General features: G+C 53.2%; 1 protein-coding gene and 1 long non-coding RNA gene across 2 annotated transcripts in view; both read right to left on the reverse strand.

Moving 5' to 3' along the window:
* Positions 1–2,511: 2,511 nt before the first annotated feature.
* LOC125437985 lies at positions 2,512–5,453 on the reverse strand. The gene is made up of 2 exons (XR_007245286.1): positions 5,250–5,453; positions 2,512–4,585 (listed from the first exon to the last, which is right to left on the reverse strand). It is a non-coding gene; the product is annotated as an uncharacterized LOC125437985 (long non-coding RNA).
* Positions 5,454–7,336: 1,883 nt separating this feature from the next.
* The window catches only part of SLC9A9 (solute carrier family 9 member A9), a 334,255-nt gene continuing 326,796 nt past the window's right edge, over positions 7,337–14,795 (reverse strand). Inside the window, exons 15-16 of the mRNA XM_048506098.1 lie at positions 10,151–10,256; positions 7,337–8,099 (exon numbers count right to left, since the gene is read on the reverse strand). Coding sequence (XP_048362055.1) covers positions 7,890–8,099; positions 10,151–10,256 — 316 coding nt within the window. The 3' untranslated portion in view covers positions 7,337–7,889. The remainder of the gene's footprint in view (positions 8,100–10,150; positions 10,257–14,795) is intronic.

The following is a 14,795-nucleotide window of genomic DNA, read 5'->3' on the forward strand; positions in this document are numbered from 1 at the left end:
GCTTCTGGTGCAGGTGGTGATTATTCAGATCATATCACCCCTGTGCTATGGCCGTCTGCACTGGCTCCCCAGTGGAGTTCGATCGCCTCTTCAAGGTGTTGGTAATAACCTTTAAGGCCTTACGCCGTGCATGGGGCCCCCTATACCTACGGGACCAGACATCACCCTCTTTATGTCCCAACGTAGGGCCACTCTCACGCTTCAGCGGGTGGCTGAACTGTTGGTGACCCCGCCCCGCTGACGACAAGCGGTTGGTTTTCGACTCGGCCAGGGCCTTTACGGCTCTGGCCCCCTGCCTGGTGGAATGCTCTACCTCCATCAGTCCGGGCCCCGCAAGGGACCTTTGGTGAGTTCCTGCGAGGGCCTGCAAAACAGAGCTATTCCACTCCTGGCTTTTGGAGAGGCTGGCCGCGGTTTTACGCGCCCCCCACTGAAACATCAGAATTGAAACTGAGGCTGCCATTCTCCATCCCTTGTTATTTCCTCGGGTCGGGCCCACTGTTGATCTCTATTCAAATGGCCCCTTTTCCCTCTTCTATTATTTAATTCTCCTTTAGCCTTGGGATTGGGCGCCCGTTTTTACCGTTTTTATTGGTTTATTGTTTAAATTGTATATGATTGTTGCTGGATTTTAAATGTGTTAATTTATGCTGGATTTTAAATGTGTTAATTTATGCTGTTGGAGCTGCTGTCAGAGAACAGCCATGTTGGAAGCCGCCTCGAGCCCCTTGGGGAAGAGGCGGCCTATAAATTTGAAATATAAATAAAATAAATAAATAAATAAATTTGCTGTCTTTGCTTCAAGGTGTCAATGTAGGTTACCTGTTTGTCTCCTGTTGATCTTCACAACATCCATGTGAGGCAGGTTAGGCTGACCTGGTCCAAGGTTAGTGAGGAAGGTTGACAGCAGAGTCACATATCCCCACTCCAGTCTAAATCTTTAACCATTATACTATACTGTGTGTCAGTATGGATGAGACAAATGGAACAATGTCACAAAGAAACAGTCACACAATCATTGGACGGAAGCCACTGGAGCTGTGTATGACCTGGGTGGCCCAATCATGTCAGATCTCAGAAGCTAAGCTGTCCTGGTTAGTACTTGAATGGGAAACCACCAAGGAAGTCCAAGGTTGCTACACAGAGGGGGGCAATGACAAACCACTAACAGAACATCTCTTATCTTGAAGACCCAATAGTTGGCTGTGACTTGATCACACTTATCACATATGTGTGCAGGTAGAAAATTAGAGTTTCTGCTTGGAGAGACCTGAATGGGACACACAATGCTGAAGACTACAAATATAAAGGCTTTCCCAATAAAATATCCCCATCAAACAAGTCCTCAGTATTTCATTTCATTGGTTTAAATAGACAGAATATTGCAGCTGTCCTTAAAAAAATTAGTTGAGAATAATTTAGATTGCTTTTGTTGGACATGTACACACAATTAGTTGCAGTGTTGGGAAACTGCTGTGTTCCTATAAATAATTATAGTTGGGCTTGTACTTAAATTTGCAGGACCAAAATCTCAAATGCTGATTTATGGTGAAGAGTCAGGTTGCACAGGGCAACATTAGACTTTATTTCTCTATATGGAATGCAGCATTATTCTCTCTCCCCACCCCGAATTTTATCACATTGTCATTTCAGCCATGAGAAAAAATTGAGGAGGGGAGCTGAGAGTGGGAAATTGATTTGTGCTTCCTGTTCCATGAGCTTCTTGAGAAATTGATCTCCCAGTGGGGAGAAGAGCAAGATTGATTTCAGATGAGATGGAGAAGGATGGGGAAGAGGAAGCACGTCCCATCCTCTGCACTCAAATTGCATCAAAGTCAAAAAGGTTCACAAAATTGCAGCTTAATATAATCCATTGGCTGGGCTGAGTTCTATTTCCCATAAACTATATCTAGCTTATGTTATTTGCTCATATTTGGAAAAGGACTACAGGACCCAGGACAGCTGCTTTAGAGTCCTGTGAAAGCATTCCAGCACCAACATGCCTGCTGAACTTCTTATTATGCCACATGGTTTCAGATGTCTTCCATGAACCAGCAGTTTCTGGTGAAAGATTTATCTATCCATTTCTCATATGTACTATTGCAAAGATCTCCACTCTTACCTTGGGCCACTGAGTATTCAAGACAGTTGCTGCCTTCTCTGAGACACTCAGAAGAAAACCCTTCCATACATTTTGATCCAAATTTCACATACATAAAGTTCTTCATTCCTCTTGCTCCTTCTTGCAGCTAAATATAACATCCCCAGGAGCTATAAATTCATGATTTCTTTTTATCAGGATCATATATGAATGGAACCAAGTTATTTTTTCCTTGTGGGGACTAGAATCCTTTGAAGCAAGTTGATTCATGTTTTGGAAAAAATGAAATAAAACTGCATTTCATTTTCTGATCTGCTGTAGATTACTTAGAATTCTCATTTTTAAATGTACGCTTAAAAGCAGTTGCTGTAGCATTACATTCCACCAAAAATTAATTAGACTTGGAAAAGCAAGATTAAAACTTGATTGTATTTAAGTTTGTGTTGCTGTTTCCATCTGCGAATGAACCAAAACTCATTCTACTTTACAATTATTCACTATTTCACCAAGATGACTTGACATTTATTCTTACAGATTACAAACATTCAGAATTATTAATTTTGAGCCGTAAACTTTCCCTTGTGGTTTCACTGTCATGGCAGGACATTTTTATGTCAGTGTGACAGCAACCTGAGGCTGCTTCTCTAAATTAAGAAAAAAATGCAACCCAGAACAGAATTAAGCATGCTTATTTCTATGTATTCAATTTATCTGAATGCTTTGTGCTGAATTGTAGTTAAAGATGTGACCTCTTCTATTAAATGTTTGTAGGGAATGTTTTTGGAGATTTTGGGTGAGGTTCTTCACAACATGTGAGATTGACCAGCCACATGTTTTGTTGAACAGCTTGCTTAGAAAGCAGATGAGGGGAATCCCAGTGCTACGATTCATATCACGGGAAGTGTGAAGGTGGCAGGAGCAGTAAGATTTTGAGATGCTTTCTTTACACTCTCCAGAATTGCTGGATTTTATCCCTTGGACTGATTCTTGTACTTCTAGTTGTGTGATGTTTCTATACAGTGGGACCTTGGATATATGTCCACATGCATGTATTTGGATATATGTCCACATGCATGTATTGGAAGCAACTAGTTTGTATATCCTACACATCCTGTAATAGATTTTCAAGAACCAAAGTAGTACATATAAACTGCTCAGGGTAATCTTACATCTGTAAAGTCTTGTCTTTGTGGGAATTGTTGATTATTTGAGGCACATCATGGGATGCACTGAAAACATTTCAGTCTGGATAAATGTTCCTGCTTCTACCTACCTTGTTAAAGAAGTGTATATGTACAAAAAGCATACAGATTAAAACTAAGGACTCTCTACGGCTGTTAGAATCTACTTGGTGTTTCTGAGTGTTCCTGTTTCCCCTTCCCTTTCTGTCCATTTGCTCTAATACAAAGGCAATTGGGAAAAGGTTCGTAAATATACTTGATGAGCCAATATAGCTTTCATGGTTTAACATAACACACACACAGAACAAATTCACACACAGTTATGATTCATACAATACATGTAGAACTGCAAAAGACTTTGTTGTTGAAAAAGTCAGATTATCAATGAGAATGAAAACAAATCCACATGTCCCTAGGGCCCCAGAGGAGCCAAACACTTGCAGATATTGAATGTCCTTTTAATACTGGAAGAAATGCACAACCAGATACAGTGCATTTTACCACAGAAGAGGGAGAACACTGTATTGCAGAAATAGCCTAATAGCTCCATCATGTAGAGGCAGGGATGAGTCTAGGGGGCAGTAAGGGGGCGCAGGTGCCCCAGGTAGCAGGCAGAGAGGAAGCAGCAGCAGGAGGTGGGGGAGGCTCAAGTACCCAGAAGAAATGGCTTGTTCTTCAGCATGTATGTCTTGTTCCCCCAATTAGCCTGTTGCTCAGAGGTGGGGAGGCTCAATTGCATGGAAGAGATGGTTCATTCTGAAGTGCACATGCTGCATTCCCCCAATTAGGCTACAGCTAGGAGGTGGAGGAGGCTCAACTGTGTAGAAGAGATGGCTCATTCTGCAGTGCAGGTGCCCCATTCCCCTGATTAGATTGCTGATAAGAGTTGGGAGAGGAAGGGAGAGGAATACCCTGGGCCTCAGAAGGCAGTGCAGCCCTTGGTAAGGCAGAAGCTGAGTCTGTTAGTCATGTGAGACTATGGCAAGCAAAAAGGAGGGAGCTATTCAAAGACATCAGTTTCTATGCAATGGGGCACATGGATTCCCAGCTTGTTGGGTTTATGCATCCTTGCATACAAGCACACGAGGGCCAGTGTAGGCTGGAAGAATTTCTAACTGTCATACTTCTATCTCTGTCACTTTTGTTGGTTGGTTGGGATCTCTCAGTCCATCAGTAACTCTCCTCTCTTTGTATGTATGCTCCTGCCAGTTCAGCCAGTGTTTTCTGCTTGTGAAAGTGAGAAAATTACTTTGGTTGTCTGTCTTCAACTTAACAACTTGAAACTGCGTGAAAAAATTGCCATCTCTACTTAAATATTCTTCTAATTGTCAATATGCAACAAAGTAAGTAAACCTGTTTTGAACAGTTCCACTGGGGGACAGAGTGATTTATTTACAAGATAAAACTAACTATTCAAATGTAAAAACAGCTGATCTGTTTGATGCAGCGACCTTGTCTCTATATAAAACCTCCTAGCTTACTCTTCATGGGATCTTGTGAAGTCTAATAGCTATCATACAGCTTTTTCCCTTCATATTCAAACAGATATTGGTTTAAAACCATGGACCCATCACAGGTAATCTTCCTTGGCCTCACTAATCTCCTTCTTTCTCCCAGCTGGGGCACCCTCCACTTTTCCACCTGCAGGACCTTCCAGATCCTTGTCTTCTGGCCCTCCCTTTCAAGGACTGTGCATTGACAACAGCTGTGGTAGGCTCTGTGAGACTTCTGGTGTGTGTGTGTTTTGGGCATGTTCTAAACACTCACAGGGGAGAAGAGTTTGGGGAGCCTGATGTGCTCTTCTTTCCTGTCTCCCTGCTTTGTGCTCTGCAGAGGTACTGCAAGACCAGGAGCTGCCTGGAGCTGAATGGGTTGAAGGGGAAGAGGACAGGCTGTTCTCCCCTCCCTTCCACACCCACAGCTTTAAAACTGGGTTTTGTGTTATGCTTGGCTTTTCCAAAGGCCACGAGTAAACCTGCCCCTTCATCTGATAAGCTTGGCCTTTCCCAAAGAACCCGATTTTACACCTTGGGAAAAAGAGAGAGAACCACAATGGAGGGCCTGTTCACATGTGTTAACTGCCATCAAGTTGCTTCTGACTTATGGATCAATGACCTCCAAACAGCCTTGCTCAAGTCATGCAAACTTAGGGCTGTGGCTTCCTTTATTGAGTCAGTCAATCTCATGGTGGGTCTTTCTCTTTTCCTACTGTCTTTCTTCAATGTTTCCTAACATTATTGTCTTTCCAGAAAGTCTTTTCCAGTGACTAGAGCTTAGTCTATTTAGTCATTTTAGCTTCTAGCAGCATAATGACCAGATAAAGCTTTTCTTGGGCTGTACTTTATCAGGCTGCAAAGGAGCATGAGATGAGTTTGGTATTTCCCATTGTCAAAGTAATGTGCGCTATATTTTTTAAAAAATGTTGGGAAAAAGGATAGGCTGAAAAACTTGCTCCTTGGGTTGGATTTTTATGTGTGCAGGGTAGGGGTTTGAGGGAAAATTCAAACATTATAGCTTGGTAAAATAATGTAAAAGTGTAATTATGCATTAACATTTAATAGAAGTCAATGTAATTTATTCTGTTTTTAAAAGTTCTTGATTATATATGTTGATTATATACACACATATAAAGAAAAATATGTAAATAATGTATAGGAGGTGTCATTTTTGTACTTTGGACCCCCTTAAAAATGTAGATCCAGCCCACTACGGAGGCCTCATGCCCTAGCTGGCAATTCCTGTTCTGTCTTCCAATACAGCTATTGCTGGATACTATCCCTCTAACATTCCTCTAGATACTGATCATAATGTGTAAGATATTGTGGTTCATAGGAGCAAGTGGACTTGACAGGTTGGTCAAAAAAACTTGCCTATCATGGACCTTTTCAAAGCACCAGAGTCCTTCCAGGAAGAAATCTAGCAACCTTATCCATAACATGTATTTAACAATAACCATCTTAGCCATTACCATCAGTGCATGTAGTTCAGTGCATGCCACTAGTGGGCCATTCAGATATATCTTTTCAGAAGCACAAGTTGTTCTTTCAGCCTATTTATACCTTGCTAAACCCATGGAAGTCAATGGGCTTAGACAGATGTAACTCTGTTTAGGACTGCAGTGTTTAAAACTCCCCACAGCCTTTCCTAATGAGCAGTGATGTTTATGTGCTCATGATGGATGATTCAGATGACCTTTTCTTCATGCTGAGTGCAGAATGGTCATGCATATAAGGCTGTTTCATTCTTCACTAAGATGGCAGATTGTGAGAAAAAAAATATTTTGCATACCTTACTTCATAATTCTTAAGCACCGCTCTCTGCCTTTCTCTGTCTTTTTCTTGTATGCACACAGATTCCATAAGCAATAACTGAACTTTAGAACCTGATGAAAAATTGCTCAGCACATGACTTTGCATTATGAAGTTATTGCACAGGAGTGGCGACAAATAGATTGGCAAAGAGAGTATAATTGCTGTCTATGCTGACAATCATGCTCAATCACAATAATAATATCAAGTGCCTCTCTTATCGATCTGTTTAGGGTTCGGCAGCTCATATATCAATGCCCAGAATTTTTGTGCATGACATCATTAACCCTTTGTCAGCAAAATGCCGCAGGCTGAAAGAATCCTAAAGCTGTGCAACAGTGATGGGAAAACAAGTCCATCAGCTTATTCAGAAGAACTGTCCATTTCATGTCACAGGTGACATTTGGAGCATGGAGCAGCCTGGCCAATTCCTATCCTTTCCTCAGTTTAATGAATCAGAAGAAAAATATTCAAAGATCTTTGTACATGTGTGAGAATGAAGAATGAATCATGACACCTGATGAGAGAAGGTGGGTTGGATCCTATCACTCCCTTCTGCCAAGTCTTCCAACTGAGAAAGACATCCTTCAACCAAGAAAACCTTGCCAGCATAGTGTAGTGGTTAAGAGTGTAAACTAATGTGAAGAACCAGGATTGATTCCCCACTACTCCACATGAGTGGCTGACTCTAATCTGGTAGATGAGGTGTATTTCCCCACTCCTACACAAGATGCCTGCTGGGTGACCTTGGGCTAGTCACAGTTCTCTCAGACCTCTCTCTGCCCCACCTACATTTGTTGTGGGGAGAGGAAAGGAAGGAGCTTATAAACCACTTTGATACTCTTTACAACAGAGAAAAGCAGAGTATAAATCCAAACTCTTCTTTTTTTCTTCTTCATTTGAGTGAGAAAAATCTTCTTTCATTGGAAAACAGTTCTTCTGCATTGGAGGAAATCTTTCTCTGTTAAAGAAGACTTAGTGCAAGAGAATCATTGGGATCCAGCTTAGAAGAAGGGAATCACATCCTATGAGTGCACATCTCATTTCTCAGTAGCGGACAGGCAGTGCCCTCAATTCCTTTATTAAAAATGGCCCCTGTCAAAAAAATTAACTGTAGTTTATAATATATGGGATGGTAATAAATTCTCATTGCCCCAGGCTTCAGGGACAGATTCAGCAAAGTTGTACTTCTTTTCCATTTATGATGTTAATATAATTTGAGCTTCTTGCTAACTCTGCAGAATAAGCATGGCTTGCATTCCTTCTTGTGCTGCTTGTCATGTATAGTTTCGCTGGACTTCAGGCTAAGGATTCCCCAGGAGTAGATTCAGCTTTGAGTTCATACCCTCCTAAGCCAAGATCCCCTTCATAAATATTTTCTTTGCTCAAAGGGTGGGGTGCATCTCCTGAGCCTTGTGCTGGCATCGGAGCAGAGTCTGAGGTTGCACAAGTTATTGCCAGTTCATCGTTATCGACAATATAGTCCATATCATCATCCTTCAGTTGCTCCTACATTTATTTTTTAAGAAAAAAGAAACCAACATTACTCATCAATGAAAGACAAAAGTCTCACAAGATGGCTTTGTACTGTCCCAATTAGGCTGGGCTTGATTTGATTTGGATGGCTTATTGAATTTCTGTATCAGATAAGTTGCATTATCGTAACAGAAAATGGGAAAGGCACTACAAAAGAATCTAAAACTTCACACTTCTCTTTAGGCTCTGAACAATGAGCAGCATTTTAAGATAGTTAAAGAATTTTCACCATAAATAATCTTATGCAGAACTAAAATACTTGCAGACCCATCTTGTGCAAAAACTTGGATGTGTACAGAGAGCGTCCATGCATGCGAAGGTTCTGCCTCATTCATTTCACCGGATGAGGCAGTCTCCTGTGCTCTGAGAAATTATCCTTTCCATTCAAGAGAACTGGGTAGTGCAAGATCTGTATGTGCCCACTGGCTTGCCTCAGACATTTTTATATTTTAAAATGTAGTAAATTTTAACTATGGTGAGTTTGCAAAACCTGGATTCCACTTCCAGATTGTCATATACTGGTTTGCCTCAAGGTATCATTACTTTTGCTCTTTCCCTCATTTCCCTGAAGAGCTGTGGCTGGTATCAAGGATCACTTCAAAAATTACCATTTTAATTTTGGTTTGTTTTTTTTCTGCAGGGCCTGCTTTTGGCTATGCTGGAATTTTGGGAGACGGAGCTTCCTTTCAGAAAACATTTCTGGCAATTTTCAGGTTCTGAAACTTTGGCACTCTGAAAGGATGCCCTTAAAAATACTCACCTGAAATTAAAATGGAAAACTTGGAAGAGCATTTGCATTCCAACCCCTGGCATCCTCAATCATCAAGTTTTGAACTTAGGAGGGCCGACTACAAGTTCATAGCTGGGCTCCCCAACACCTCATGAGCTTTTCAGTTTTTTAAAATGAAAAGGAAAAGAGGCAGCTGCAGGACAGGACTTTGACAGCCAGGTCTGCATTGCAGAGTAGAGCTTACCTGAATCTACCTAAGCGTTGACAGCTGACCGGAAATGGCTGCCTGGCCTGCCTGCATTCTTTTCAAGGTTTGGTCCAGTGCTCAGGGAATTGTGAGCAGTTACAGGAGGCTTCGTGAGGTTTTGGAAGCCTTCATAAGCTTTGGGGAATCTCCTTCCCTCCCCAAACCACTGCTGAAATTACAGGAGGTAATTTTTCATTACTCCTAGAATTCTTCAAGTAAGTTTTTTTTTGTTGGTTTGGATATACCTCAGCTGAGAAAAAATGGCTAACCTGAGGTACTTGTTTTGGACTCAGGTATATCTGGATGCATAAATCTAGTTGTTATTCCAGCCTGTATGTCAGCAAGGGTGGTGCTGGGGAACAAACCAGGGTTAAGTTAGAATATCAGCATTTATACATAATGTGCCTAACTGTGGCTAATAAACTTCTAGCCATGGTTTCAAAACCTGGTTTTATGTACCCTAATGAACCTAATTAATGGACAGTCTGTGTTTGAAAGATTATACTAACCAAAGTTAGTTTAATTAAATCCTGTTTTGGGTATGTCTTAACTGTGAGTATAATATCCTGGGTTAGGAATTATTTTAAACCAGGTCCTATCTTAAGAGGATATCAGAAAAATAAAGTTGATCTCCACATATTTTCTACTTCTTCCATCAGGATTACGCAATCATCAACTCTTTCTTTTTTTTTGGGGGGGAGGAATGCAATATTCAAGTATTACTAAGCAGCTTCACAATATCACACTGATGTTATAGTTGAATTGTGAGGAATATATGTACTCATGTGCTTAATTCTACATGAAACTACTCAGCATCGTGTGGTTATCTGAACTGGCTGAGAAATGGAACAAAGACTCTTCACATGACTTGAAGTCAAGCAAGGTCTTTTAGGTTCAGAAACCAATAATGTAGACTTGGCATGAATGATGTGAGCTTCCATTGAGGGCAAGCTGAGATCTATATCATATTTTATATTAATTTAAAACAATCATTATAACAGCTCCCCAAACTAATGCAACACACACATATGCAATTTGTGTACTTACCTCGTATGCTCTAGGACTAGTTAGTAATCTGGCTACAGGATTACACCATTCTGGTAAAGTTGTAGTAAGTGGTGGCCCAGCATGGGTGAGAATGGGCTTCAAATATCTGTGCAGTCTGTTAAGGACTAATTTCATCCATATGTTTATATGATACTATTAGACTTCTCAGTCACAACAGAAATATTACAGCAAATTAGACTTGGATATTTGCCAATTACCATCATCAACAAAATAAAGATGATAACATGTTTCAACCCATTTTCATATGGCAGGATAGGAATATATCTGCTGAAGGATTTGTTTTACCTGTTCATAAGGTTAATGTAGAATAGTGAAGATAACAGCTACTTTGTCTATTCTAGTATTGAGTAAATTATCAGCTAGACATATATTGTACTGTAACTTTAAATATGTTATTTTAAAGCTAAGCATCACTGTTTGGTCTTCATCCTCTAATTATCAAAGAGAAATGTAGCACCAATAATCTTCTTCTGGGGGGAATTTGTGCCCATTCCCATATTAGATAACTATATGGGTATATGACAGGGCCTCTACTCTTGATGAACCTGTGGGCACGTTTGAAATTTTGAGCACTGGTAGTGGGTGCCATAACAAAGTGAATCCTATCACAAAACATGGTGAATTTCTACAAAATGTTAGGAGGTTTCAAGCCACCATCATCTTGTGATGGAGACAGCTGTTTTTGAATGGGAGCTTCCTGTAGAAACAAAGGGGACTCCTGAGGTCTTCTGAAGCACCTCCTTTCCAGTGAAATGGAGGAAAAGCAAGACTCGCTGTTTGCTTTGGGGAAACAGAAATTGGGCACCAGTAAAAAAAACAACCCATACTGATGGGTGCCATAACTCCTATTGGGTGTCAGCACTCTATGTTATATGTCATGGCGTTGCTACAACAAAGTTAACATACGTTATGCCGATTACCATGACATCACGTTGTGGATACAACAAGTGTACAATTTCAAAAAGTAGTTAAATTATTAAGGTTTTTAAAAACTCTTTGTAGTATTCATTTCAGGGGTAGGGAACCTGCGGCTCTCCAGCTGTTCAGGAACTACAATTCCCATCAGCCTCACCAGGCATGGCCAATTCGCCATGCTCACAGAGCCGGATGGGAATTGCAGCTCCTGAACCTCTGGACAGCCCCAGGTTCCCTACCCCTGGTGGGGGGGGGGGGGGGGGGGGGGAGGGGGGGGGGGGGAGGGGTGGGGGGGGGGGGGGATGGGGGGGGGGGAGGGTGGGAGGCGGGGGGGGTAGGGGGGGGGGGGGGCGGGAAGGGGGGGGGAAGGGGGGGGGGGGGGGAGGGGGGGGGGGGGGATGAAGGGGGGGGGGGGGGTGGGGGGGGGGGGGGGAGGGGGGGGGGGGGGGTGGGGGGGGGGGGGGGTGGGGGGGGGGGGGGGTGGGGGGGGGGGGGGGTGGGGGGGGGGGGGGGTGGGGGGGGGGGGGGGTGGGGGGGGGGGGGGGTGGGGGGGGGGGGGGGTGGGGGGGGGGGGGGGTGGGGGGGGGGGGGGGTGGGGGGGGGGGGGGGTGGGGGGGGGGGGGGGTGGGGGGGGGGGGGGGTGGGGGGGGGGGGGGGTGGGGGGGGGGGGGGGTGGGGGGGGGGGGGGGTGGGGGGGGGGGGGGGTGGGGGGGGGGGGGGGTGGGGGGGGGGGGGGGTGGGGGGGGGGGGGGGTGGGGGGGGGGGGGGGTGGGGGGGGGGGGGGGTGGGGGGGGGGGGGGGTGGGGGGGGGGGGGGGTGGGGGGGGGGGGGGGTGGGGGGGGGGGGGGGTGGGGGGGGGGGGGGGTGGGGGGGGGGGGGGGTGGGGGGGGGGGGGGGTGGGGGGGGGGGGGGGTGGGGGGGGGGGGGGGTGGGGGGGGGGGGGGGTGGGGGGGGGGGGGGGTGGGGGGGGGGGGGGGTGGGGGGGGGGGGGGGTGGGGGGGGGGGGGGGTGGGGGGGGGGGGGGGTGGGGGGGGGGGGGGGTGGGGGGGGGGGGGGGTGGGGGGGGGGGGGGGTGGGGGGGGGGGGGGGTGGGGGGGGGGGGGGGTGGGGGGGGGGGGGGGTGGGGGGGGGGGGGGGTGGGGGGGGGGGGGGGTGGGGGGGGGGGGGGGTGGGGGGGGGGGGGGGTGGGGGGGGGGGGGGGTGGGGGGGGGGGGGGGTGGGGGGGGGGGGGGGTGGGGGGGGGGGGGGGTGGGGGGGGGGGGGGGTGGGGGGGGGGGGGGGTGGGGGGGGGGGGGGGTGGGGGGGGGGGGGGGTGGGGGGGGGGGGGGGTGGGGGGGGGGGGGGGTGGGGGGGGGGGGGGGTGGGGGGGGGGGGGGGTGGGGGGGGGGGGGGGTGGGGGGGGGGGGGGGTGGGGGGGGGGGGGGGTGGGGGGGGGGGGGGGTGGGGGGGGGGGGGGGTGGGGGGGGGGGGGGGTGGGGGGGGGGGGGGGTGGGGGGGGGGGGGGGTGGGGGGGGGGGGGGGTGGGGGGGGGGGGGGGTGGGGGGGGGGGGGGGTGGGGGGGGGGGGGGGTGGGGGGGGGGGGGGGTGGGGGGGGGGGGGGGTGGGGGGGGGGGGGGGTGGGGGGGGGGGGGGGTGGGGGGGGGGGGGGGTGGGGGGGGGGGGGGGTGGGGGGGGGGGGGGGTGGGGGGGGGGGGGGGTGGGGGGGGGGGGGGGTGGGGGGGGGGGGGGGTGGGGGGGGGGGGGGGTGGGGGGGGGGGGGGGTGGGGGGGGGGGGGGGTGGGGGGGGGGGGGGGTGGGGGGGGGGGGGGGTGGGGGGGGGGGGGGGTGGGGGGGGGGGGGGGTGGGGGGGGGGGGGGGTGGGGGGGGGGGGGGGTGGGGGGGGGGGGGGGTGGGGGGGGGGGGGGGTGGGGGGGGGGGGGGGTGGGGGGGGGGGGGGGTGGGGGGGGGGGGGGGTGGGGGGGGGGGGGGGTGGGGGGGGGGGGGGGTGGGGGGGGGGGGGGGTGGGGGGGGGGGGGGGTGGGGGGGGGGGGGGGTGGGGGGGGGGGGGGGTGGGGGGGGGGGGGGGTGGGGGGGGGGGGGGGTGGGGGGGGGGGGGGGTGGGGGGGGGGGGGGGTGGGGGGGGGGGGGGGTGGGGGGGGGGGGGGGTGGGGGGGGGGGGGGGTGGGGGGGGGGGGGGGTGGGGGGGGGGGGGGGTGGGGGGGGGGGGGGGTGGGGGGGGGGGGGGGTGGGGGGGGGGGGGGGTGGGGGGGGGGGGGGGTGGGGGGGGGGGGGGGTGGGGGGGGGGGGGGGTGGGGGGGGGGGGGGGTGGGGGGGGGGGGGGGTGGGGGGGGGGGGGGGTGGGGGGGGGGGGGGGTGGGGGGGGGGGGGGGTGGGGGGGGGGGGGGGTGGGGGGGGGGGGGGGTGGGGGGGGGGGGGGGTGGGGGGGGGGGGGGGTGGGGGGGGGGGGGGGTGGGGGGGGGGGGGGGTGGGGGGGGGGGGGGGTGGGGGGGGGGGGGGGTGGGGGGGGGGGGGGGTGGGGGGGGGGGGGGGTGGGGGGGGGGGGGGGTGGGGGGGGGGGGGGGTGGGGGGGGGGGGGGGTGGGGGGGGGGGGGGGTGGGGGGGGGGGGGGGTGGGGGGGGGGGGGGGTGGGGGGGGGGGGGGGTGGGGGGGGGGGGGGGTGGGGGGGGGGGGGGGTGGGGGGGGGGGGGGGTGGGGGGGGGGGGGGGTGGGGGGGGGGGGGGGTGGGGGGGGGGGGGGGTGGGGGGGGGGGGGGGTGGGGGGGGGGGGGGGTGGGGGGGGGGGGGGGTGGGGGGGGGGGGGGGTGGGGGGGGGGGGGGGTGGGGGGGGGGGGGGGTGGGGGGGGGGGGGGGTGGGGGGGGGGGGGGGTGGGGGGGGGGGGGGGTGGGGGGGGGGGGGGGTGGGGGGGGGGGGGGGTGGGGGGGGGGGGGGGTGGGGGGGGGGGGGGGTGGGGGGGGGGGGGGGTGGGGGGGGGGGGGGGTGGGGGGGGGGGGGGGTGGGGGGGGGGGGGGGTGGGGGGGGGGGGGGGTGGGGGGGGGGGGGGGTGGGGGGGGGGGGGGGTGGGGGGGGGGGGGGGTGGGGGGGGGGGGGGGTGGGGGGGGGGGGGGGTGGGGGGGGGGGGGGGTGGGGGGGGGGGGGGGTGGGGGGGGGGGGGGGTGGGGGGGGGGGGGGGTGGGGGGGGGGGGGGGTGGGGGGGGGGGGGGGTGGGGGGGGGGGGGGGTGGGGGGGGGGGGGGGTGGGGGGGGGGGGGGGTGGGGGGGGGGGGGGGTGGGGGGGGGGGGGGGTGGGGGGGGGGGGGGGTGGGGGGGGGGGGGGGTGGGGGGGGGGGGGGGTGGGGGGGGGGGGGGGTGGGGGGGGGGGGGGGTGGGGGGGGGGGGGGGTGGGGGGGGGGGGGGGTGGGGGGGGGGGGGGGTGGGGGGGGGGGGGGGTGGGGGGGGGGGGGGGTGGGGGGGGGGGGGGGTGGGGGGGGGGGGGGGTGGGGGGGGGGGGGGGTGGGGGGGGGGGGGGGTGGGGGGGGGGGGGGGTGGGGGGGGGGGGGGGTGGGGGGGGGGGGGGGTGGGGGGGGGGGGGGGTGGGGGGGGGGGGGGGTGGGGGGGGGGGGGGGTGGGGGGGGGGGGGGGTGGGGGGGGGGGGGGGTGGGGGGGGGGGGGGGTGGGGGGGGGGGGGGGTGGGGGGGGGGGGGGGTGGGGGGGGGGGGGGGTGGGGGGGGGGG

This window comes from Sphaerodactylus townsendi, linkage group LG08 (genome assembly GCF_021028975.2).
Source record: "Sphaerodactylus townsendi isolate TG3544 linkage group LG08, MPM_Stown_v2.3, whole genome shotgun sequence".
NCBI lineage: Eukaryota > Metazoa > Chordata > Lepidosauria > Squamata > Sphaerodactylidae > Sphaerodactylus > Sphaerodactylus townsendi.